Genomic DNA, 26,147 nt, shown 5'->3' with positions numbered 1-26,147 from the left:
GCAAGCACGATCCACAATCATAAAAGCACAGGAGCTGCGAATAGTAATGTCTCTGCCAGACAAGCTAACTTGGTTGTTATTGATAAGCTCCTGGGCCACCCTGTTATGGCCAAGAAAATCTGCTTTACCTTCTTGATGCTTTTCCGTCCGGCCTCTCAATCTGTACTTGCTGAAAAAAATTATTGTTATGCTAAAATCACAACAGGACTCACACAATTCAGCGCTAAATAACACCAATAAAACTACAAAAATGGCACTTTGGCATTAAAAGTTGTCTTCTTATGGACTTCAACAAGATTCAATGCTTTTGTTTTCATAATGCTCTGGTATTTTCAGCTTTACAAAAAAAAAAAAAAAAAAGAGAAAAGTGTAAAAGAGTATTCCAGCAAGACACCATCTTCTCTCCACAAAGGAGGGTTTTGATGTCCCAAGCAGGGAGCGGGCTAGGGCTGTGGTACACTGAATTAATATTAATCAGCAATCACGGCCATGAACACAAGGCTGGCATTCAACAGGGGTTTACCTCTTTCTTGGTGAATTTAGGCGAGTGATCGTTTTTGTCATCGATCATGATTGTCGCTGTGGCCGTGCCTGTTAATCCAACATCCAGTCCAGCCATATCTTGAGCCTCAATGATCAATTCATACTTGGGATTTTCCAGAGTCTACAAAGCAAAAGCACAACAGAGGATGACATTTAGATCTGGGTTATCACTCGGGGTAGGGGACATGCATGTTGCTCGGGCTGACGCTGTGTGCCCCCCTCCATCTAGGGCAGGCGCCTTTCATAGCACTCTTACCTGTTGTGCATAAATGTGTCTTTGGAATCTCTCCAAGGCAAGACAGTCACCATTCATAGACTAGAGTTGGCTGTGGGGATGGAAACTTAATATCATTTCCCTCATGCAATATCATTTACCACCATAATTCCTTGATATTATTTTAAGGGTTGCATAAAATTAATCATATGCATAATTTATAATTTATTTCATCATCTTCAATTATTAGAACTTGAGGTTATTTCTAGTCTTCTTAAAATTTTGACAATTTTAAATAACACTGCAATGAACATCTTTATTCAGGAAGCTCTCAATGTATTTTGACTTAAAAAAAAAACTTTAGGGCTTCCCTGGTGGCGCAGTGGTTGAGAGTCTGCCTGCCGATGCAGGGGACATGGGTTCGTGCCCCGGTCCGGGAAGATCCCACATGCCGCGGAGCGGCTGGGCCCATGAGCCATGGCCGCTGAGCCTGCGCGTCCGGAGCCTGTGCTCCACAACAGTGAGAGGCCCGTGTACCACAAAAAAAAAAAAAAAAAAAGATTCCAGGAAGTGGAATTATTAGGCTAAAGAGTATGAACATTTTAAGAGTATTTATTGATATTTCAACATTGCTTTCAAGAAGATCTTACCGATTTTCGTATCATTCCTATCAGGATGTTTAGTTTATGACCCCAGGCATGGCTTGTCGTTAAAGAACAGCTGACCTTGCCCCATGAAACACATTGGGGGATGAGCATGATTCTATAATGGCTGTTGAACAAGGATGCAAATTTCTCATAGCACTTGCCCTTCTCCAACTTGCAGTGAAGGTAGCTGTGGACACACACCCCAGGGTAGCTTCAAGCGCTAACTCTATTGGATATGTGCTGCCCCGCCTCCCCAAGCATCCATCCCATCCTCCTCTGGTACTGATGCTATACTTCCTTTGAGGGTATCATCGCTTCCACACTCTTAGTACACGTGGAGTTCAGGTAGGGTTGACTCTATCCCTGGACTAGGGATGGTCATGTAGCTCAGGCTTGTACAATCAGGGCCTCCCATTCCCATTGCCATGTGATAGGCACATAACCCAAGTTAGGCCACCTGGGATTGAAACTCAGTTCCAGGACATATTTCTTTAGAACTTGTAGGCAAAAGAACTCCTCTTTCTGTTGGACTTGAAGGTGGTAGGACCAAAATCTGGAGCTGGTGGTGACCATTTGCAACCACACAGAGAAAGGCAGCCTGAGAAAGAAGACAACACAGAACTGAGAGGAAGGGATGGAGTTCTTTTAATCTAATTTGAGCTCTTTAATAGTCATTCTTGAAGCCAGAATTTACCCCTCAGATTTGTGAGTTCTATGAGCTAATAAATTTCTCCTTTCCTTAAGACATTTAATTGAGATGTTCTGTGAGAAGCAACAAGGGAATTCTGACTAATATTGCAACGAATGCTATGATCAATTATCTGGTTATCTGCAAGAAAGTGTAAGAGCGATTGTATCACACTAGAGTATCACAATAGGCTCTTCACAAGAGTATTCCAATAATTTCACGAATACATTGTTTTTCCTTTTAAAATTTTCCCCTCTGCAGAAATATTTTTTTTGACCAAAGAGAGTTATTATAATTTTTTCTTTCATTAGTTCATGCATTCCTTTAGTTGGAAGTTATTGGACATCGAGTCTAAATATGGTGTTGGGGATATAGGGATGTGAAGAGGGTCCTTTTCTTTAAGGGGTTCAGAGATGTTTACGGTTGATGACAGGCATGTTCACATATAACTGTAACAAAATAGAGTCAGAGCTAAGCAGAGGTACATACAAATTCTTTCGCTGGCACAAACGAATGACACGTTGGCTTAACTCTCCTGTAGTTTAATAAATTTTATAAATAATTAAAAAAAATGAACCAGCCAACTCCTGTCTCCTCATATAAATAAAACTTTATGATTGCAATGGGAACTCGATTGATTAACCTAGTGGAAAATCAATTAGACTATGAACTAGATATATTGCAAGGTTTGAGATGAGATGTTCCAAAGTCTCAATTTTCTGCCAAACTTAAGGCTACCAAAGAATATGTTTGTACTGTCAGAGAATATCCAATTATTATAAGGAAAATAGAAACGATACAGTCATTTCTAAAGTGGAAAGTGAGCATTCCTCTCTACCCACCCCCAACCCCATCTCCAAGAGGTAATGTTGTTAGTAGCCTGGTGTCTCCCTCCTTTGTCCTACACATCACACACACACACACACACACACACACACACACACACTTTAGATACACATATATTTAAACAAATGATAGCATTCACACCGCTGTACAATCCGTCTTACCATATCACTTTCACCTCTGCTTATAGATCTGTCTATTCATTTCAACAGCTGTATAACAGCCCACTGTATGGATTCAGCATAATTTATTCAATCATTCCCTACTGGATGGTCATTTGTTTGAGTTGTTTCCAGACCAGCATAATTTATTCAATCATTCCCTACTGGATGGTCATTTGTTTGAGTTGTTTCCAGACCAGCATAATTTATTCACTCATTCCCTACTGGATGGTCATTTGTTTGAGTTGTTTCCAGATTTCCACTTTGAAAAGCAACTCGAAGATAAGAAGTCCACTGGCCTATCAGTATTTGGGGATTTTTCTATAATAAACATAATTGCTTTCACAATGACAAAAGTAATAAAAACAAAGCAGCCAATGATAGAAGCACCTCCTCTGAAATGTGGAAGACTTAGAGAAAATTGCATATGTATGAGCCCCCTTGCTCTTACACAACTGGAAAACCTTCCACTCACCTCTGACCTGCCTCCCACTCCAGCTGAGCCTTTTCTAGGAAGTCTGCCCCTAAATCCCTCATACTTGAAATATACATACACATGCGCATTTCTGCACTGCTCAGAGGTCACTCTGCCTTTGTTATTCTGCTGGACAAGGGTCCTAGGCAGCCCACAGCTGCCCATCGTCTGGGAAGAAACATTGATGCAGAGGAATAGGCCCTGGTGGCCACGTGCACGTTTGTCTCCCTCACAATAGTTGAGCGAGTCACAGTTAACTCCCTAACCCCAGGTGGGACAATCGGATTCCAGGAATATGAAATGTGAAACCAGGCATCATGGAGACAGAACGTAGGGCAAACCCTCTTGCCTCTCCCATGCTGCTCCTGGGCCCAATAGAAGGGTTTTACCTTCTTTTTTTTTTTGTTTTTTTTAATAAATTTATTTACTCATTTTATTTATTTTTGGCTGTGTTGGGTCTTCGTTGCTGCCCGCCAGCTTTCTCTAGTTGCAGAGAGCGGGGGCTACTCATTGTTACGGTGGGTGTGCTTCTCATTGCAGTGGCTTCTCTTCTTGTGGAGCACGGGCTCTAGGCCTGCAGGCTTCAGTAGTTGTGGCATGTGGGCTCAGTAGTTGTGGCTTGTGGGCTCTAGAGTGCAGGCTCGGTAGTTGTGGCGCACGGGCTTAGCTGCTCCACGGCATGTGGGATCTTCCCGGACCAGGGCTCGAACCTGTGTTCCCTGCATTGGCAGGCGGATTCTTAACCACTGTGCCACCAGGGAAGTCCAGGATTTTACCTTCTTGAATGTTCTGGGAGGACAGTTACCACGCTGGTGCTCTTCCCCGCCCATACGGGATGCACCCCGTTTGGGGGACGAGACCGTCAGCCATCCAGCTGTTCTGTCACTGGTGAGTGAACTGAGCAGGGGGCAGGAAGCTCACTGTCCTCTAAAGGCCAAGCTGTACTCTCCTTGGCACGATCTGATTCTTGGCTTTATTTCTCTCAGTTGGTTCAAGGCTCAGAGGGGAGACAGGTATGATCAACTCCAATAGAAAGAGCCTTTCTGGCTGAGTTACACTGAAGGCACCGCTCTAACCAGAAAGATGGAAGCTCTGCCTCTGAGATCTGGGCCTGTGCTGGCTCTTCAACTCTCCCCTGGATTCTGTGACACACTCGGCGTTTATTCAGGAGATTCTTTTTGGCACTGAAGTCAGCCAGAATCAATTTCGGTTTCTTGCCATCAGAGGAAACTGTGGTGAGGACAGTTACTTGTTCACCCAATCCTATTTCTTTTGACTGCAGGGCATACAGCTAGACTGTAAGAGGAAATTCTGTGACCACTTCTGGCCAGCGGAATGTGGGCAGAAGTGATGGACTGACCTGGCCCCTAAAACTCCCACGTAATCCTCCGTGTTTTCTATTCCCAAAGAGGAAGAAGCCTGCATCTCCAAATGACTATATGGCACAGAGACCCTTTGCTGACCTGCTTTAGACTGAGACGTGAACAAGAGACGAGCCGTTGTTCAGGTTTAAGGGAAGTTTATTACAGTGCCTAGCCTACCCAGACTAATTTGAAGGCTATGTTTCCTGTTTGGTCTTATTTTGAACGCCCATTCACTATCTCCCATAAGTGGATGACAAAGTTTTCAAGGGTAAGGACCATGCCTTTGACCAAAACACCGAGCCAGTATGCAGCACGCAAGCTGGGTGATTTACTTTCATCATTGATAATGATGATATATTACTGTTTCCCTGAACTAAATTATATCTCAAAGGTCTGAGCATATCAGTGGCATTTCCAAACCAGAGCCATTTATTCTCAGGGAATGGCTTATCCTTTGGGGAACTCCAGCTCAAGGAGATAGGACTGTATTTTGACAAAGAGAAGCACTGTGTAAAAACTGGGAGAATGAAATTGACTGCTGTGATGTTATTTGAAGCTATCTGATCTGTAAGACATATCTAAGAGTCAAGCTGCTCTCCTGGTTTGAATTCTGCAGCTATGCATCTCTACTGTATTTGCCATCTCTTCCTGGGTGTCTACTTGCTACCAGTTAATATATATCCTAGAAACAAAAGGAAGATGGTGTGTCTGCAAGAAAAAGCCTCGGGTGTATCTCCACAGACACGGGCTGGGTTCACTGATCACACTGATTTGAAAAGCAAACATTCCATCTTGAAAAACAAAGAATCAAGCCATGTCACTAAATATGGCATGTAATCAATCACTGGACCCTTGATGCTTTACACAGCTACCGTGACTGCCATACGAGTGAGCATTTAACGGAACATTTATCACTAATAACAAGGATAATGGTAGCTGTGGGGGGGAAATCAATGAATAAATGTTACATGGAGAAAGGTTCTGCCATTAACCCATGTGGTACCCCATCCTCCTCTTGCTGCATCTTGAACTGCCCTCCATACCTCTTTTCACACTTTGTCCAGACTGGATTTCCTTCTACTGTACCCCACTTTTTCTTACGTTTGACCTTTCCACCTCTACTTCCTCCTTTAGGTGAATTCCTGCTCATTTCTTTTTTTTTTTTTTTGCGGTATGCGGGCCTCTCACTGTTGTGGCCTCTCCCGTTGCAGAGCACAGGCTCCGGACGTGCAGGCTCAGCGGCCATGGCTCACGGGCCCAGCTGTTCCGTGGCATGTGGGATCTTCCCGGCCCGGGGCACGGACCCGTGTCCCCTGCATCGGCAGGCGGACTCTCAACCACTGCGCCACCAGGGAAGCCCCCCTGCTCATTTCTGATGGCCATCCTTCACTGCACTGAAGCTCCATGAAGGCAGGGACCTTATTGCATAATGGGGTAGCTGACACTTAGGGAAGGATATCAGCATTTGATCAGCTTCACCTTTTGGTAGCTGAGTGAACTTGGTCACGTTACTTAAGTTCTCCCTGCCTCAGTTTCCTCACCTGTCCAATGGGGAGAATAATAATACTTCTAGGGTAAGTGAGGATTAAAATAGGTAAGGTAAAGTGCCAAGCATGGAGCTTGGCATGTGTAGATGGCTGCTGTTATTATGTACTAGAACCTTTGGAAAGTCTTCTAAGGATGTGGCAAGAAGCTAGGATGGCCTCCAGGGACAGCCAGAAGGAACTGAATGCTGCCAGCAACCACTGAAGAGCCCTGAAGTGGATCCTTCCCCAGTCAAACCTTCTAATGAGACTGCAAATTCTGCACCAACACATAGACTGCAACTCTGTGACAGTCCAAACTGTGAGATAGGAAGTATCTCATTTTGGAGTAATTTGTTATGCTGCAACAAATAATGAATACAGTTTTTCTCCAGCACTATCACAGTCTGTAATATTCTCATTTATTGATTACTTGTTTATTGGCTATGTTGACCCTGACGACTTGAGCTCCATGAGGTCAGGGACCTTGTCTTGTTTAAAGTTTTATCTCCCAGCTACTAATTCAGTGCCTGGAACAAGGCTGTTATGCACTAATTAGTCACTTATAGATACATTTTTTATAAAATAATGAATTACAAAGAGTGATGTGCCTGTAAATGTTTAACAGCACATGTGCCTGATTTGCAGCATTTGTCAATTTTGGTGGTTTAAATACTCTTACCATGGCTGATTTCAAGCTAGCAACATGATGTCATAGAGTACACAGTTGGAAAGTGATATACACAATCAGTTATTATCAGCTGGTAAGAGTTGGCTCCAGCTTTTAAACTGTGCTTTAAGGGTCAAGGAAATCTGTAAGAGTCTTTTTCAATAAATCCTTTTGTGGTCTAACACTGAAGGTATTGTTAGTGAGAAATATTAATATGAGATTTATGGGAAAGATGTAATGCAATTTGTTTATTTATTTACTCATCAGCTTTGCTCGGATAGGCTGAGACTCCTTGTGATATGGCACCTGAACAGGGACCACATTCTTCTGCACCTGACACCTGGTTTATAAATACTGCAAGCAGATTGGTGAAAACATTATCTGGAGCAGAACAAGTTGTTGTCTGTCTGGAGTTTGATTTATCCACTCTGGCCACATAACACTGGGGAAAGGTAGTCCATAAATCCAGCAGGAACCGTGTACATTCCCTTGTAAAAGGTGCCCTTTTCCCACTGCAGACAGCGAGTGACATTCCTCCACCTTCCTATGCGACACGGCAAGTCGGGTTTGACTTGTGTTTGGCTTTAGGCCTCCTTTTACTTTGCTGCTCACCGCTAATGTGAACGTTCATGTACTTGGCTGTCATCTGCTGTGTTTTCATTTCGGCTGGGGTGTAGTGGATAAGGAGAAGGCATAGCTCATTTCCCCAGATTTACTGGTTGCTGACAAAGTCAGCAGGATGGGGAAGCAGCAGGGGAAATAAACACAGCCTCTTAGACATATGCAGTTGGAATAACCTAAGTGATAGATTTCAGGTTGAGGGATACCAAAATCAAATAAAACATTTCCATGTGAAGTGTACTTCTTCTGATGTTACTGATGAGTCACGGCAAATAAAATGCCAAAGGCATTCATAGCATACCTGGAAAAATCACACCCTTCAGACCCAAGGCGGTAAATATTTGACATTCAGGTTGATTCCACTGAAACATTTATATAGTGTCTACTAGGTTCAAGTAACTCTGCGAGGATGTGATGAATGATACAGATGCTGCTTTCAGTCCATTTTTAGATAAATGCACAGAAAGCAAGTATGTAAGGTATGATGAGATAAGTGTTATTCGAAGTGTACCAATTAAGGTCTATGAGAAGGGGGTCAGGACATGGGGTGCTCAGGAAGGCGATATGAATTTTATTTAATATTTACTGAGCACTTACAATGCATTAGGCATTGTGCTAGAGAGCAATAACAAGTAAAGGGAGACAAACCTGGTGCTAGATAATTCCCAGGTAATTTCAGCAAAATGAGACAGGAGTAAGAAGAGTGCTGTGGTTATTGCAAAAGAAAGGCCACTTAGCTCAGACCTTGGTGGCGGGAGGAAGGAGACGTTCCTGCAGAGGAGAATCTCCTACTATAGGATTAGAAATGGGGTCTTGATGTGGAAGTGAATTTCTGTGGAAGAAGATGAGAAGCTATTAATCCTAAAACACTATTAAATTCAATGGTTTAATAAGAACTGAAGACTGATTCTGATTCTGGTCAGGACACCTTGGGAACAAGACGAAGTATAAAATATACTCCCTACTTGCAAGGAACTCATGGCTTGGCTGAAGGTAAAACATGTATAAGTGGCTCCACAAGGCACCAGGTAGTGTGTGCTGAACATGTATGCAATAGCTTCAGATGTGAACGGTGCATCTGGGAGGGCTACTGTGGTTTTTAAGTGGCTTCAGGACAATGCAGACTGGAGCTGAGCTTTGAAGGAGGTGTGAAGGCAGAGAATTCAGAGAGGGAAGAGGAGCCTGAGCACCAGCATGGAGGTCCAGCTAACACGGGGCCACTAGTGTGGCTGGAATCAAGGTCTGTGATGCTAAGAGACACAACCCATTGTTTCTTGAAAGTATCTCAGACACCATCTAGTCCATCCCACCTTCAAGGAGCTCCCAGCCTGAGGAAACAGAGTTAGGGAATCCCAAGAAGCATATGGTTGACTTGGGGCAGATCTGAAGATGCTAAAGAACTGCTTGGTTTAATCTGTTTGATTGAGACAAGGAAGTACAGACGTCTAAAACATGAAATAAAATAAAATAAAATTAAAGTGCTCTTTCTCTATCGTTTTTATATATTTTCACAGTCACTGTTTACTGTGTTAGCCTGTTTCTTCTAAACTTTTGGCCTTGAATTGCCATGGCAACATTATGTCCAGTACATAGTAGGTGCTTAAGACAGACTGTCTCAGTCAGTGCTTCTGGAACTTGCTTGTGCCAGAATTCCCTGGTGGGTGCATTAAAACACAGACTTTCAGCCCACTTAGAGGGCTAATGACTCATGAGGTCCAGAGTAGGGCCTGAGGATGTGCATTTTCAGAAAGTTTCTAGGAGATGCTGATGCTGCTGATCTGAGGACCACACTTTGATTAGCATCGTTTTGAATGAACACTTGATGAACTGCAGGTCACCCTTATTTTAACTTAAAACTCACCTGTTTATGATGCAATTTAAATGAAAAACAGAAACATAGTTTACCAAAGTTTCTCTCTCCGTGGAATTTTCCTTTTTTTTCCCTTTCTAGAAAAAATGTACTCCCAGTAAGGCATTAAATAACACTATGGTTGCCCCTCGAGCCTGCTTCATCTTCTGGATGTCTCCTTTGGATGTTCTCCCTCAATTTTCATGGACCAATGACAAAACGTGTTATCGTCCCTGCAACACGGCCCTCCTTTTGGAGGCATCACCTCAAGCTGAACGCCTGGGAGGTGTCCTCAGCTCTTCCCGCTTTCACTTCAAAGAGCCCATCATCAACTGTTACTGATGTCGCCTCCCCAACCTCTCCTGAGTCCATCCTCTTTTCTCTGTCACCCCTGTTGTCACATGACTTCGAGTCCTCATCTTTTCTCACCTGAGTTACTGCAACAGCTTCCAGACTGGTTCCCTCTGCTCTCTTCCAGACCCCTCTCCACCCAAAGCCAGACACAGTGAGCTGTCTAAACTGCCACTTGACCACAGGACCCTCCTCAAAATGCTTCAGCAGCCCTTCGGTAGCTACAGGATAAGGTGCAAGCTCCTCAAGCACAGAAGACACCCCCATCCTGGCCTGATCTCCCAGAGCTCCTCACTCACAGTGTTGCACTCCTGTAACACCGGGCTACCTGCAATCCCAGCATCTCGGGTTCTTCACTCCTTGACACCTTAGCTCATGCTGTGCCCTCTGCCTGGGAGGCCCTCCCTACCCATGATTCCCTCCACCCCCTTGGAGAATTACTCGTCCTTATAAACCTTACTTAGATGTGTTTCCCTCCTAAAGCTTTTCTGTTCTTCCCAGAATTACCCCTTCCTCCTCTGCATTAGTCCTGTGTGTATGTTATGGTGAATGCTGTCTTCTTGGTTGACTTAATGACACAGCAATGTTCCCTTCACATGTCTGTCTCTGTGATTAAGCTGTTAGATGCCCAGTGTCACGTTCATGAGTCAAGCACAGAGCACAGTGGAAGTGAGCTCTAAATGCCATCAAGCTTTTGGTCCCAGAGGCTTTCATACCTTCCGTGGTAGACAGAATACTGGCCCCCAAAGATGTCCATGTCCTAATCCCTGGAACCAGGGAATATGGTACCTTAGTGGCTAAAAGGACTTTGAAGATGTGATTGAGTGAAGCATATTGAGAGGAGAAGATTATCCTGGATTATCCGGGTGGATCCAAAGTAATTACAAGGGTCCTTATAAGAGGGAGGTGGGAGAGCCAGAGAAGGAGATGCAATAATGGAAGGAGAGAGAGAGAGAGAGAGAGAGAGAGAGGCTTGAAGATGAAGAAGATGGTACACTGCTGGCCTTAAAGATGGAGAGATGGGGGAAGGGATGATGAGCTAAGGAATGCAGGTGGTCTCTAGAAGGTGGGAAAGGCAAGGGGACAAATGTTTCCCTAGAGCTTCCAGAAGGAATCAGCCCCACTGACACCTTGACTTTTACCCCAGTGAAACTCATTTTGGACTTCTGACTTCCAGAACTGTTTAAGCCACAGATTTTGTGGTCTTGCTATGGCAGCCGTCGGGAACGGATACAGCTTCTCTGGAAAGCGCTCATCAAGCATCCTGCAGAGCCAACATGCTCGCCAGCCTCCCTGCCCCATGTGGTACTCATTGTTATCAGCTGCCACCTTCATTTCACTCCCAGCTGCCCCCTTCCCAGGACTGCCCACCTTCCCAGAATAGCATCCGCTATCTTTCCTCTGGAAAATATTTCCATTTCAATCCTTTGAAGCGTAACGTCAACGAGACCTTTCCTACAACTCTGTCCACTAGGAAGAGGAGATGAATTTTTTCCCATCTACAAAGTGGTAAATACCAGATCAGTTTATTGGAGAGTTTTCTCTTCAAAATATACGGTTTTCAATAAGGCAGTCACTTTCCAAGTATTCATTATAGCCGTCGATAGAAGCAAGGACCCTGTCTCTAACTTACTCCTGCCATATCCCCGACACCTGGCCCCCTGAGACATGGAGGCCCCCAAATACTGCCTTTATGTGGCCACTGGGTTACACTCTTTGAAAATAAATTGAATTATAAACCCCCCGGGGAAAAATCACACAGCCATCCAAGTGTCTGGTACTCTCTGTTAATATCTGACGAATGAATAAATCAAAAGATGGTGATGTGGATCAGTACGCAGAAAACTTGGCCTCAGGGATGCTCTTCTGGGTTGCAGCAGTTGTGGGCCTGCAGGGCCTGGGCAAGGTTGGACAGGCTGAGCTGGTCTCTAGAAGGCTGGGCTGTGCAGGGTAGGGCACGGTGATAAGGCTCTAGCTTTCCAGGAGCGAGCAGGGAAAGTTCTTCCCCGTTAGAGAGGCATCCATGCCAAGGGAGGCTTGGCCTTCTCTGATGCTGGTGGGGTGAGCTCTCCCCCACCTCATGGCAGATGCCCCAGGGCAGGTCCCAAGCCCAGGCTCAGCTCTTGGCCTGTCACAAATCCCCATTGTGTAAGATGGAAAGGGGACCGGTAAAGGTGGGACAACCCAATGCTCAGCAGTGAGGTCTGGATGGGAACGACCTTTCAAAAAAGAAGAGAGGGCCAGGGAATGTTTCTCAGACAGGCCTCAGCAAACCCATCTGGGGGCTGCCTCAGGTGACCCTGGGGAGCCATAGGTGTCACAGTATAAAATCGGGAAACTGGTATCCCTGTCATCCGCCAAGCAGCCTCCGAAAGCAAATAGCTTTTCTTGGGTTTCGATTTATTACCTTCTAAAATGTCATTCTCTGTATGGGTAATAAAAGATAATACGTTTTACGGCGGCTCCTTATGTTAAGGTTTTCCAAAATCTGTTATTACATTATCTGCAGAGAATCTAAATGAATCTTACTAGGTGACATGGAATAGCAAGGGTTTTTTTTCCCTTCCCTCTCCCCCAGATCAAGTGCAGTGAGAAGGGCGGCACTCTCTGCATGTTTTCTAATCACACAGCAGAAGGTAATGTTTTTAAGGTCAGACTAAAAATTGCGTTCTGCTGTGTAATCGGCTTCACAAAGATACACATTGGTCAAAACATCCAGAAAATTCAATTACTGACTCCCAGTGACAAAAGCACGTGAGCCAGCCGAGGGCTGGAGGATGTTTCTAAAATCAGGTTCTAAATGCCTACGACTTGGAGCAATTGCGGCTTTACCACCTTTGCCTGCTCTTGGATCTCTGCATGTTAATGGCCTTTTGCCCGTTAATTTCAGGCGCTTAATCAGCGTTACCTCCTCCCCTTAGACAAGCACAGTCTAAGCGGCCTTTGTCAAGATCCATCCCCGTTTCCTAGAGCTGCTCCCATGCAGATGTGACCTCTTAAGGGAATCTGCCATCCAGGGTTACTTTTCATCAGTATTGTATGTTTTCTCTGAAGCCAAATGCGTTTTTATGCAAAGCTTACTTTGCTTTAGAGTTCTATTGCTGTAATAATCCCAGGTAGCTTTAGAAACAAAGGACCCCACTGAGAGTAATGAATCGGCCACTGACACCCACCCACCCCACCCGAGGACAGGAAAGCAATTCAGGATAGCCCTTGTACGCTGTCACTCTTTGAAGACAGACTGAACTAATTCTAAATCATCCGAGGAAAAATCATACTAGACGGATTCCACTTATGCCACTGCTGTTGTTCCAAAAGCGAATTCATATTACTAGGGAGAAAGGGCAACAAGGATAACCCGGCCGTGGATTATTCTGGAAGGCTCTCTGGTCATTTTCACGCCTGGAACAGTGAGTCCTCTTGCTCAGCTTCCTCCCACATTATCTGGACAAGACCACCCAGTGTATCGGGATCTCCTGCCCCATTCGCACAAGGCGGCCCTTTTGTGATCTTGGCTGCATCATTCATTTCGGTCTTGAAATTGTCTTGGCTCGGCTGACAAGAGCTGAGCCTATTAACACCCTTGCATGTTAGCTGAGCAAGGAACAAGGAGTCAAATATTATGACTTAACATTTGGTCTTGCCCTTTGCCAGCCCAGTCTCGCAGACAGACAGAATGTTGATAAAGACACAAATAATAAAACCCGCGAACATGCCCTTGGAGGGCTCCTTTCCATTTTATTTTTTAAAAATAACAATAAACAGAGTGTTCTGCGTTCCCTCCAGATCTTCTCCAGTGCCCTTTTCAAAGTAGAGGGGAATTGAGCTCTGTTGCCTATAGAGATGTCTCAGAGGGAATCCCAGAGCCTCAGCTCAGGTCCCGATGGGGGTCAGACCTCAGCCCTGGGATGAGACCATACCTCTGTGCCTCGTGCTCCCTCCTGGCTCTAACCCCAACCTATGGACGGCTCTCTCTGCTCCAGGCCACAAGTACTCATTCCTTACCAGTCCAGCTGGGTCCCATTCAGACCGTCAGTCATTATTAATAATCATGGCTACGTCCCTCATCGAGCACTTGCTATGTGCTGGAAACGGTGCTTAACCCTTCGTGTGCCTTGCCTCTGCCAATCCTCATGACTCACCCCGCCCTTAGGAGGGTAGGACTGTAGCTCCCACTGTATCGGTGAGGATTCTGTTGTCCAAGGACACACAGCTCTTACATGATGGAGCTGGGACTGGAACGCAAGTTCTTGAGTCCACAGCCTACACTCCTAACTGCTACACTCTGGGGTCCCCTCATCACCTCTCTTAGTGGTAGCCCATGGATTCCACACGGGAACCCATTTCCCATCTGTTCACACCAGCCTGGATGGGCTGGGTTTGGAAGGATCGGAGCTTTCTTCGGGTCAGTCGCCAGGTACGGGCGGCTCTCTGAGCACGCCCCACCAAGTCTCTAAATGTCGCCTTCTTGGAGACCCCGGTACTCCCCCAGCTTCAATTCTCCCCACCTTCTGATGCCAACAGCTTCAATTACCACCTGTCTCTTTTATGTCCAAATCTCTCCTAATTCCCAGATACACACTTCTAACTGCTTGCTTGACATTTCCACCTGAACGTTTCACAAGCACTGCAAATACAGCAGGTCCCAAAGCAAACTCAGGATCTTCCGAGCCAAGCACACTCCTTCCCTGTTCTGGTTTGTGGTGTCCTTCTCCACTCAGGCCACCAGACTAGAAGGCCCTGGTACCCTCTCTCATCCCCTCTGACTCTCTCTTAAAAAGGAATCTCACATAATCCCATCTTCACTATTCCCACTGCCCTTGTCTGAGTGTGGGTCACTGTGTCTCCCTTTGACTGCTATTTCCTGAGATAGCAGAATACAAACTTTGGAGCAATTTGGGAAGGAGTTATAGGGTGCAGGAAGGTGGAAAGAGGTCCTGGTTTAGCAGCATCATGACACTGAGGGAGGGAAGGCCACCTGGACTGGCCCAGCATATGGTGCACCAGCCGCTGTAACCACTGGCCAGGGGGAGATTATATATATATGTTTAGAAGTCCATCTCTATATCTATCTATCTATCCATCCACACACACACACACACACACACACACACACACACACACACACAATGTTTACAACGGTTAGGTCAGTATGATGGAATTACAGATACACATTATTTTTTCATCCCTGTTTTGGGTTATCTATATTTACTATTTTTTCCTACTAGAAAAATATATGGTTTGGGTTACGAGGAAATACCTTACATTTTAAAAGTTACAGTGTTAAAAAAGAAAAACCACAAAATAAACACAAAACCTCTCCAAAGTGATGCTTATGACATTAGATCTATACCCTCAGAATATTTTTTTTCCCTTTTAAATTGTATTTTGGGCCCAATGGAGAAAAACATATTAAGCCAAGAGCTGTGTAAAAACCAGGAAACATCGGTATAAAGACAGAGACATTGGCTGAGTGCTGTCCTGCTCAAGCAGCCTGACTTGCTCGTGACGCTGGCCGCGGTCCCCCCCGCTCCCCCCCACCCCGCCCCCAGCCAAGAATCCTGAGACTCTGACGCTCTCCTTTCACTCACATCTCAGCAAGCCCTCCCCCTGCCCCCAGGCTGCAGGTGAGAACCTGAGACACAGAGAGGGTTCATTCACTTATTCCTCAAATGTTCTCTGAGGGCCAACTGAGAGCCATGTGTTTGTTTAGTTGGTGGGGAGAGAGCTGCAGACAAAAATCACAAAGGCACCCCCACCCCCCCATGGAGCTTATCTTCTAGGTGAGGAGACAGACTGTAACAAAACCAACAGAGATAGATGCTATAGGAAAAAATTAAGAAGGGGGATAGAGAGTTCTGGAGTGAGGGTGGAGGCTCAAAGAAGGTCACATCTGATCAGAGCCATGAAGAGACCAAGGAGGAGCCACAAAGATACCCTGGGAGAGAGCAATCCAGGGAGATGAGTTAGCAAGTGCAAAGGTCCTGAGGTAGAGGCACGTGGGATGGATAGTTAAGTATGAAATATTTTAAAAACACTGAAAGTAATTCTTGAGGACTGACTTCTGACATTCTTGCTATTCTGCTCTATTGATATTCAAGGCAGTGAGCACCTATTTAAAATAGGAGCAAATGCTGAAGATGTAGTTTTGGATAGATGACTCGACTATAAGCTTTATGAGGGCAGAGACCATACCTGCCTTCCAAATGTCCCATATTCATTTGTTGCATACACGAATGAATATAGTTGTGATTTTTATAAAAGAGAAAAAGGTTTTCATTAACTTACAAAAAATAAAAAGCATATTTCATTAAATGCCAGCTGAAATCCAATCTGCCCAAATTTCATTATAGACCTAAACATCAAAGGCTGGGATTTCAACAACATAAAAGTATTTAAAAAATAAACAGAGTAAATGACCCCTTCTACACGGAATGCGCTTTTCTTTCTTTTATAAACACTGACTCCCACAAACAGAGATCTGTCACCTAACAGGGATGCTAAGTGTTGCTATTTGGCAGTTCTCAGACTTCTTATTACAGTCAACTCCGACCCCACAGAACTTTTAATAAGAGAGCGTGAAAGAAACGGGAAAGTAATGAAATGGACAGATATGAAAACTGGGTGGTGCACTGATCTCAGACTCAGGAACCTCCCCAGACCCAATTTAATCAATTACCAGGTTGATCAATTCCACCCCCTTAAATTATTTATATCCATCCTCTTCTTTCCATTCCCATTACTTCTCCTTTAGTTCAAGGCACAAAAAATAAGCCTCTGTGGTCTTCCTGAGTGCCATCTCACCACCTCAAGTGCATTTTCATGACAATTATCTTTCTAACACTCAACCCTCATCCCTGCTGCTGTGCTCTAAATCTTTCCACGGCTCCTTATTGCTACCAGGACCCTGTCTCAGCTCTGTGGATTGGCACTTGAAGGCCCTTGGAGATCTGTCCCCCTCTAATCGCATTTCCTACCACGCCTCCCCTCATTCGTTAGCCCAGCAATACTTAATCGCTGGCCATGGTTTCTTAACCCTGCCAGGTTCTCTTCACCTCTATGCCTCCACAAACACTGTTCCCAGTGCCTAGGACGGCTTCCATCCACGTGTCCCCCAGGCAGGCACCTACTCATCGGTTAAGTCTCAGCTCCCACGTTACTCCTCTGTGAAGCCTGTCCGGATTCTGCCACGTCTACTTTGGAGTCTACTTTTCTGTACTCACACTGTGCCTTATTCGTGCTTACGTTTAATAAATACCCACCTTATCACTATTGCACATTTAGCTCCCTGCTAGCCTGTAAGCTTCTCAACGGCTGTGACTCTGTACCCATCAGTATAGTTCTTGGACATCAAAGATGCCTAATAAATACTTAAAATTGGAAAGAATGATCGAGCGTGACTTCAGCCTTAGGAAACTCTGAATCTTGGTGAGTAACAGTCCCCTGGACCAGCCAGGACCCACCTCTTGCTGAGGTCATAATAACGAGGTGTGGAGATGGTGTGGCCCTCAGAATCAGACAGCATTAGATGCAGCCCTGTCCCACCCCTTGCTACCTGTGTGGACCTGGACAAATCACTTAACTTTCTTGGTGCTTCCAATACTGCCTCTGAAAATGGGTATATCATCATCTACCTTGAAAGGTTGTCGTGAGGATTAAGGAAGAGGATGCCTGCAAAATGATTAGCGCATCATGAAGGGAACACCACCAACTAGCTGCACGTGTTGACCGTGGACGAGTTACTCTCACGAAGTCTCACTTTTATCATTTGTAAAAGAGGGGACATAGTAGAATCTACCCCACAGTGTTGCTGGGAGGACTAAATGAAATGATAAATGCACAACACCCAGTAGTGAACATCTGTTGAGCATTTATTATTACTATGATTGCACCAGGATGCTCTCTTACTGGACCACTTATCACTCTGAATTGTGCCATATGTTTACAAAGCTGTAAGCTGTCAGGAGCCAGGGATCACGGATGTCTCTTCATTGTCATATCCGTGACACCTGCCTATTGTCAGGTGTACAGTAGATGTTCATTAAACACTAGCAGACCAGTGCCTACCCAAACGTCTACTGCCCTCTGTCTCTCCAAACCGTACCTGCCCTTGCGGGCTTGGCTCAAGGGTCCCTCACATCCTGAAGGCGGCCCCTACTTCCTGCTGTAGGTTATCTGCTTTTGAAACCTACAACATTTGCATGTCTCTCACATCTTCCCTGTAATATATTTCAGCCTGGAACCTACAATGGTTATTTACATTTCAGCTGCCCTGAAAGATGGGGTGTGCCCCTGTAACCATGTCCCCTTGACAAGCTCTCAATCAGCCAGACACTCACTGCTGGTCTGCACTCTGGAACCCTCAGTCCCAGCATATCTTACCATCCAGAAAAAGGCCCGGTGGCTATGAGGAATGGGTATTTTACAGGGTCTGAGCAAATCAAGAATGGCTGGACATTCTTCCCTATCCAGGAACGGGTGGCCAGGGATATTTTCACAGATACACCATTTAAACATCATCATAATACTGTGAGAAAAAAACCTACTCAAATCCACCCAGCATAGCTCTCTGCAGTATTGAAAACTGCTGCTGTTCAAGCCAGAGGCACCCACATTAAAAATAAATGCTTAGTCGGAGAATATTTAATGGCATGGAAAATGTTTCTATTGCATTGTTGAGAGGAAAAAGCAGGTAATAAAACTGTATGAACATGGAGATCCCATTTTTGTAAGAAATGGACCTATCTATACGCAATTTTTAAATAGGGCAGGAGAATTATGTATAGCAAGATATTAACAGCAATCATCTCTGACTGGTGTGGTCATGCAATTTTTATTTTATTCTTTGTATTCTTTTCTAACTTTCTAATTTTTTTGCAATAAACATTATTTAGTGGTTGGAAAAAGAGTACTTTTTTTTTGTTGTTTTTTTTTTCGGTACGCGGGCCTCTCACTGCTGTGGCCTCTCCCGTTGCGGAGCACAGGCTCCGGACGTGCAGGGTCAGCGGCCATGGCTCACGGGCCCAACCGCCCCGCGGCATGCGGGACCCTCCCGGACTGGGGCACGAACCCGCGTCCCCTGCATCGGCAGGCGGACTCTCAACCACTGCGCCACCAAGGAAGCCCAAGAGTAAGCTTTACTACGTGAACTGAAATGTAAGGTCAAGGTGATTTGGACATTTCTATGTGATTTGTGGGGGTGGGGGAATGGATCACAAGGCGTGTGGTTCTGGATGTGGCCTCTTGCTCTTCTCTCCTTCTCATGTCCTAGGCTCCAGTGCAAAGCCATGATTCCCAAGACCCGGGATTTGCTTGAAAGCAGACAACCATTTCCTTGAACCGAGAAGTGACAGCCATTAGCAATTCTAACAGGGGCATCTGTGCGGCCCTCCCATTACAATAGAAAAAGCACATTAAGTAAAGGACACAGGCCTCGAGGTGGCTCTCTAAATGTCAGTGTGCAGCCCTGCACGTTTATATCTCAGCAAACATGCAGACTTCTCCAGAGAGCCAGCCCGACAGCTGGTTGGGGTGCAAACCAAGAATTCGACTAAATGTTAATTGGCCTTGAGGTGTGACATGGGGGTCCTTTAAAGGCTGTGCTGGGAAACTTCGTCTTTTCCCAGCTTTGCTTCCTTTAATGCGGTCATCCATAAGTCATGAGGAGGATCTGGCCAGTAAGCACAGGAGGATCAGAGCTGTTTAACTCTTTCCTACCCCAAAGCATCCATTATCCACGTGGTATTCTGTGCCTGCGAAAGCACCACGAGGTCTAATGTTTGGATGGAACATACCCATACATATTAGCAGTCCCTTATATTAGTTTCCCGGGGCTGCTGTAACACAGCACCACAAACTGGGTGGCTTAAAGCAACAGACATTTATTGTCTCACAGTATTTCAGTCCTTTTTATGGCCACATAATGCTCCATTGTATGGATCTATCCCATTTTACTTATCCATTCATCAACAGATGGACACTGGGTCGCTTCTACTTTTTTGGCTATTATGGGTAATGTTGCTATGAGAACTCATGTACGCATTTTCATGTGGATGTATGTTTTCATTTCTCTTGTGTATATACTTAGGAGTGGAATTTCTAGGTCATATTATTTGCCTTCGTCTTTTTTGATGTAGGCATACAAATTGATCTCTTTAAAAATTACACTTGGGGCTTCCCTGGTGGCGCAGTGGTTGAGAGTCCGCCTGCCGATGCAGGGGACGCGGGTTCGTGCCCCGGTCCGGGAAGATCCCATGTGCCGCAGAGTGGCTAGGCCCGTGAGCCATGGCCGCTGAGCCTGCACGTCTGGAGCCTGTGCTCCGCAACGGGAGAGGCCACAACAGTGAGAGGCCTGCGAACCGCCAAAACAAAAAAAAAACTACTCTTCATGGATTGGGGTTTTGTTTTTTTTTTTTGGATTGGGGTTTTAAAACTGGAGTTCATGGACACCCCAGGGATGAATTTGGGACATCTCCTAACCTCAGAAATTGTACGTGAAATTATGGTTTCTTGTACATCGTTTCCTGGGGAGATGTTACATCACATTCTGATCTGCCTGGTATGACTTGGTCATGGTTTGGGAAGAGAGGGAACTTACATGTCAAGACTCACTAGGAATCACTAAGTGCAATTTCCAACCTTCAGATGAGAACACTGAGGGAGTAAGAGCTGAAGTAACTCCCAGTTCTGAGCTTGGTAAGTAGTGAGTGAGGTCAAGATTTGAGCCTTGGTCTGACCTCAGAGCAGCCTAAACGGTCAACCTCATCTAGACTGTGGGATTTGGTACCTGGTCTGGAGTCCCAGCTGCTATTTCTCACCAGGGTGTTTGAGGCACAGGGTTCCAAGAGAACACTGCAGTGAGGGCCTGGTGGGTCCTCTCTGCTTGGAGCTGGGCAGTCAAATGTGTCAATAATCAGACTGTAGACTTTGGATGCAAACTCAAGTGTATTGACGTGGCTTCTAAGCTCAGAGAGCTGGGTATCTACGTCTGACATGTCAAGGGTGTGCACCTAGAGGAAGGATAATGAAAACAATAGCAATATCACCATAGTGACAACATCTGCTGCCATTTCTGGAGCATCTTCATTGAGCTAGGCACCCCTCATCAGAATCTTCATGAGAACACTGCACGGTCTGTATCAGTAGCATTCCGATTTCAAAACTGGAAAATCGAGGGGTATGGGGCCCAAGGGCGCTTCCTGGGAAAGGTATACTTGGAGAAACTCTTGTACCTGGAGACTGGGCAGAAGGTCTCTGGGGATCCCAGTTTCTTCCCTAAATCCAGGACACCCAATTCCCTCAAATCTGGGGCAAGATGGTTTGGGCTTCCCCATCCCAAGGTTCAGCGCTGAGAACTGCCCAGACAAGTGGGCAGCTACTCACTTAGCATGTATATAACTGGCTTCTAGTAGGTCCTCAATAAATGTTTATCAACTAAATGAGCTGATTAAACAAATCTCGTCTTTTTACCTTTAAACAGTCTGCTATGGTGAGAAGAAAAGAGTTACTGCATTAAAAACATGCAGCCTCATTTACAAATCTTCGATTTCTTTCTGCCTTTGTTTTATATTTAATTTTTTTATAGTTTTAGGAATGTTAGGTAGATTTCTATTTACATGGAAGATCAGATTTTTTTTATGACAACTCTGCGCCAGGAGCAGGACACTGATGTTGCATCTGGACTCAAAAGGCAAGAGTGCCATGATTGATTAGTGATGCTTCCCCCAGGGACAAGAGGGGGGAAACAAGAGTATGACCATCACAGTAGCCAATCTCCTTCCCCTGGTGGTTGTATGACCTTCTACAAGTTCACTGGTTACCTCCAAGCTCGTAGATGTCTGGCCTGGTTCTCTTGCTGTGCTAGCGTAAGCCCCAGCCCGCTACATTCCGACCGTGCTGAGCTGAGCCACACCCACCGGCACTAGATCCTAGGGTCCAGGCCGTCTAAGAAATACATATGTTGGCTCCAGTTCATCTGATAGAATCTGTGTAACCAGCTCCTAGACACACTTCAACCTTCCCCCCTACATCTCCAAACTCAATGACTCAAGGTTCTTTCAGTGTCTTAAATCTTTTTTATTCTTCAAATTTCTCAGCAGCTCAGCAACGTGTCACTGCGTTGCGCAGTCATAAAAACAATATTAATGTTACGTGGTGTGAGACAATGCTCATACCGCATTCTGTGGATGAAAAATATTGAGTGTGTCAACATGTTCAAGGTCTAAAAAGAGAGCTTCATCATTCAGCCTGCAGTGTCTGTAAGTACTGTATACATTTCAATTCTTTATGTGTGAAACGTAATGAGTTTGGATTCTTTGCCTCATTGGTCATAGTGCTGGGAAATAAAACAAAGGGAGAAGGCATAACTTTCCCACATTTAAACTTTAAATGCATCAGATCTTTAAAACAAACTAAACAGAAATGACCACTAAAATTTATAGGAGAAGTGATGTATGATTTGAATTTCCAAAGTATATTTTGGGTCTGTTATAAATTCTTCCAAATCAGGAATACCATGTTTGGCTATTATACACATCCGACAGCTTTTCTTCTGCCCATGTCCCGGAAAAACCCAGGAATAACACACCGTAACTGGTGAGCTAAGGCTAGAATATTCAATCCAATGGCACAGGGACTTACTGAGGTCCTACGAGGTGCCAGGCCCCGTGCTCAGCACTGGGGACTTAAGAGATGAATCAGACACCAATATTGTATCCATCCAGGTGAGATGAGATGGTTCAGAAGGAAGAGTAGGAGGGAAATGAAAGAAAATTTTAGGAAATGGAATCAAAAAGACCTAGTTATCAATTACGGTAATGATAGTTATGAAAAGAGATACCATTTATTGATCACTGAAGATAGGTGAAGCTGTGTGAACCATCTAAACATTATCCTGTTTGACCCTCACTGCACCCTGGGACAAGGATATCACCACCAGCACCACACACCCCCATTTTACAGATGAGAAAACTCAGGCTCAGAAACTTTATATGACTTCTCCAGATTATTCCAGAAGCAAGTAACAGAGCCAGGATCTGCACACAGGCAGAATGACTTCTCAGCTCCATAGCCAGTGTGTGTATTTGATGCGACGAGCGAGGGGACACTTTCTACCTTGGGCACCTAAGTCGATGGAGTTAAGACCAACCATGGAATCAGGACGAAAAGAAAAAGCAGGGCTGGAGGACAAGAGTGTGGCTATTTTAAGGCTGAGTTAAAATGAGAAGAAAGAGAAAGAGAGAATAAACCTTACCCCTGCTTCTCCTTCATAGTAAACTCCCTGTGCTGGATTCTCAGGGCAGATGCCAGCCTCACATTAGGGAGAGTCAGGCAAATATTTCCTGATTATCTGGTAGGTAGAGGCATAAGATCACCATTACCTCGAAGAACTAACTCAGGGCCTGCTGTCTCCCTGTCAAGACGATTCCTTCAAATTTGCTTACATTTAGGTTATTAGTCTAATTCAATGTACAGATCATTTATGTGGTCGATATCTATTGTATTAAGGGCCAAAATTTTTTAAAAAGGGAATAAAACCTTGGACTGATGCCAAGCTAAGGAAAATGAAATAAAGACTGTTCAAGCCTCCTCCAGCAGCAATTGTCAATTTTGTTTTTGTCCCTCCAAGTCTGAATCAGTATGAATTGCTGCGGAGTGATAATTTTCTGTCTTTTAATTCCCTTGCAGGTAGGACATTTAGATTTCTTGGCAGCAATACGATATTAAAGAATCCAGGGACTTCCCTGGCTGTCCAGTGGTTAAGACTTTGCCTTCCAATGTAGGGGGTGTGGGTTCAATTCCTGGTCAGGGAGCTAAGATCCCACATGCCTCAGTGGCCAAAAATCCAAAAAATAAAAAAGAAGCAATACTGTAACAGATTCAATAAAGACTTTAAAAGAGGTCCACATCCAAAAAAGTCTTAAAAAAAAAAAAAGAATCCATACGGAGCAAATTGGGTGATGATTTCCACTGGGAATTACTTCCAAACATTTTGGTAATTACACAAAGTGAAAAGGACTGTTACGTTTGTAGAAATATGTATGTGTTCACAGGGTATATTTTGGCTTCCTTTGGTAGGTGTTGTTCATTCATGCTGGTGAAAGATGTAGCTTCTCTGCTTTCAAACATTCAGTGTGGGTTGCCAGCCTCTGAGTTGAGACCAGATGGTTGTAAGGAAAGGACGAAAGGGAACTTTCTAGAATTCTAGGATGGGTTTTTCTCCTGTGCTGAGTCCTCCAGCCATCATTTCCAGTTGTCTCGGAATGTTGCCCTCATTTCTTCTCACAGCAGCTTCTTAGGGAGGGCAAGGCTCTCCCCTCACTAGAGCATGAGTGCCGTGAGGGCAGGAATCCAGCTTTCCTCGGCTTTGTCCCCACCGCCTGGCGTGGGGCTGGCATGCTGTCCGAGCTCAGGAAGTGTTTGCCTAAGCAGCAAATCGGGACATCATCTCAAGCGGAGACACAGTGCCAAGGCCCTGAGATAAACGTCACCCCAGATGAGCCCTGAGAGTAACACGAGGAGGTGGGCTTTAGAGGATGGGTGGGCAGACAGAAAGGACTCCATGTGGCCCTTCTGCCAGCTCTCCAGGTAGCTGTGTGGCCACTGAGGGCGTGGAGACTCCGTTTGGCATGGTATGAGTCAGGCCCTCATATGTCCCGGTCTCCTTTGCTTTGCTTTCTGGCCACAAGATGGAACTTCTCCCCACGCACTGGTACATTTTATAAGAAAACACAGGCCACACAGAACCACAGGCCTGAGTCTGAGAAAGGGAATGGCTGATAAGTTTAAAACCACTGGCTTCCGCAGAGAGGCAGACAGGCCGGAGGCCAGATGTCCAGACATCTTTGAGCACACCCTGAGTCTATATGAACAGAGGACGGAGCCCTGTTATCTTGGGAAGGAGATGATTAGGAATTGGGAGGATTTTTCTCCTTTGAATCTGATGAAAATTGGGAATGAGACTTTTGGAAAAAGTAGAACAAAAGTATATTTGCTGCATGTGTTATTATTTCATTCATCCAAGTATCTCTTGAATATCATTTCTAGAGAAAAAAGAGCGTCCAGTTCATAGCCCACAGTTCCCTGCAACTTGCCTAAAGTGAGTCCCTGGGGAGGGAGGACACCAATTTCTCAGAGATGGCCCTGAGCAGACTGGCTTACAGGGACAATTGGTCAGTAACTGACAGACCACGTGCAATGCGGCTGGGGCGGGGCATGTAAGCTGGGCCTGAAAAGATGCATAGGAGTTCCTCAGATGGACAAGGGAGGGAAGGGCACATAGACTGAAGGAACAGTGTGTGCACAAGACAGAGAGCATGAAAAAGCCTTGTATGTTTGTGGAATAATGTTACACATATTTCGTGGAAGTCTGAAGTGACCAGAAAGAGGGAAAGGGAGGAGGCTGGCAGAGTGGTCTGAGAGCAGATGTTGAAGACTTGGAGTTGATGCACTAGGCAAGATACAGCTATCAGTATTTTTAAGCAGGTGAGGATGCTTTAGAAAAGGAGAATGTTCTGGAGGCAGCAGGAGGATGGTGGAGTCGGGAGCATGGAGAGGCACTTATGAGACTCTGCAATGGTCCAGGCAAGAGAGGCACGGGGCAGAAAGAGGGCAGAGGCTCTGACAGTGCAGAGCAGTGAACGTCTTTGAGAGCAGGTCATGAGGAGCTTCTGGGGGATGGACTGGGTATGAGGGAGGGGAGGGAGTCTGAGGACCCTTTATAACTGCTCGAAAAGGCACCTTACTGAAACAGACACCGTCTCCTTAAGTTTGACCGTCAGAAGTTAGCAGGATGCATTTCTTTCTCCTGTGTCTTCTTGGTCCTTCCTGTCTATTAGCAACATGGCATTCATTCATTCATTCATTCATTGCTGGTGCCCTTACTTGAGCCTAAACCCTGCCCCAGTCAGAAGTTGGTCAGATTTGCTTCCATTGTGTTCATCCCCCAACCCCAAACAACAGAGCCAAAGCACATTGAATCGTATCAACTAAGCTCAGAACAGGACAGGAGATTCATTGATAACTCCAGGACACATGTGGACATTCATTATGCTTGGAAACTTCACAAATGAAGTGCAAACAAGTACTCACTGGGTTTGGAAAGACCCAGGAAGAAGGATCAGAATTTGGTCCTGTTCGCTCCTCCTAGGAGATAAGGGAATTTTCTCTCTACCACTCTCCAGTTCATCTCTACAAGAAA

The 26,147-nt window shown here is 45.2% G+C and overlaps 1 protein-coding gene across 1 annotated transcript in view; it reads right to left on the bottom strand.

Annotated features, from left to right (window-relative positions):
• Positions 1-26,147, bottom strand: part of CDH13 (cadherin 13) — a 1,022,168-nt gene that overhangs the window by 155,490 nt on the left and 840,531 nt on the right. The window contains exon 8 of the mRNA XM_067721248.1: positions 524-664. Within this exon, the coding sequence (XP_067577349.1) occupies positions 524-664 (141 nt within the window). The remainder of the gene's footprint in view (positions 1-523; positions 665-26,147) is intronic.

The sequence above is a fragment of the Pseudorca crassidens genome, chromosome 20 (assembly GCF_039906515.1).
Source record: "Pseudorca crassidens isolate mPseCra1 chromosome 20, mPseCra1.hap1, whole genome shotgun sequence".
NCBI classification, from domain to species: Eukaryota; Metazoa; Chordata; class Mammalia; order Artiodactyla; family Delphinidae; genus Pseudorca; species Pseudorca crassidens.
The sequence above is the reverse complement of the archived record's forward strand: the minus strand, read 5'-3'. Positions and strand labels throughout refer to the sequence as shown.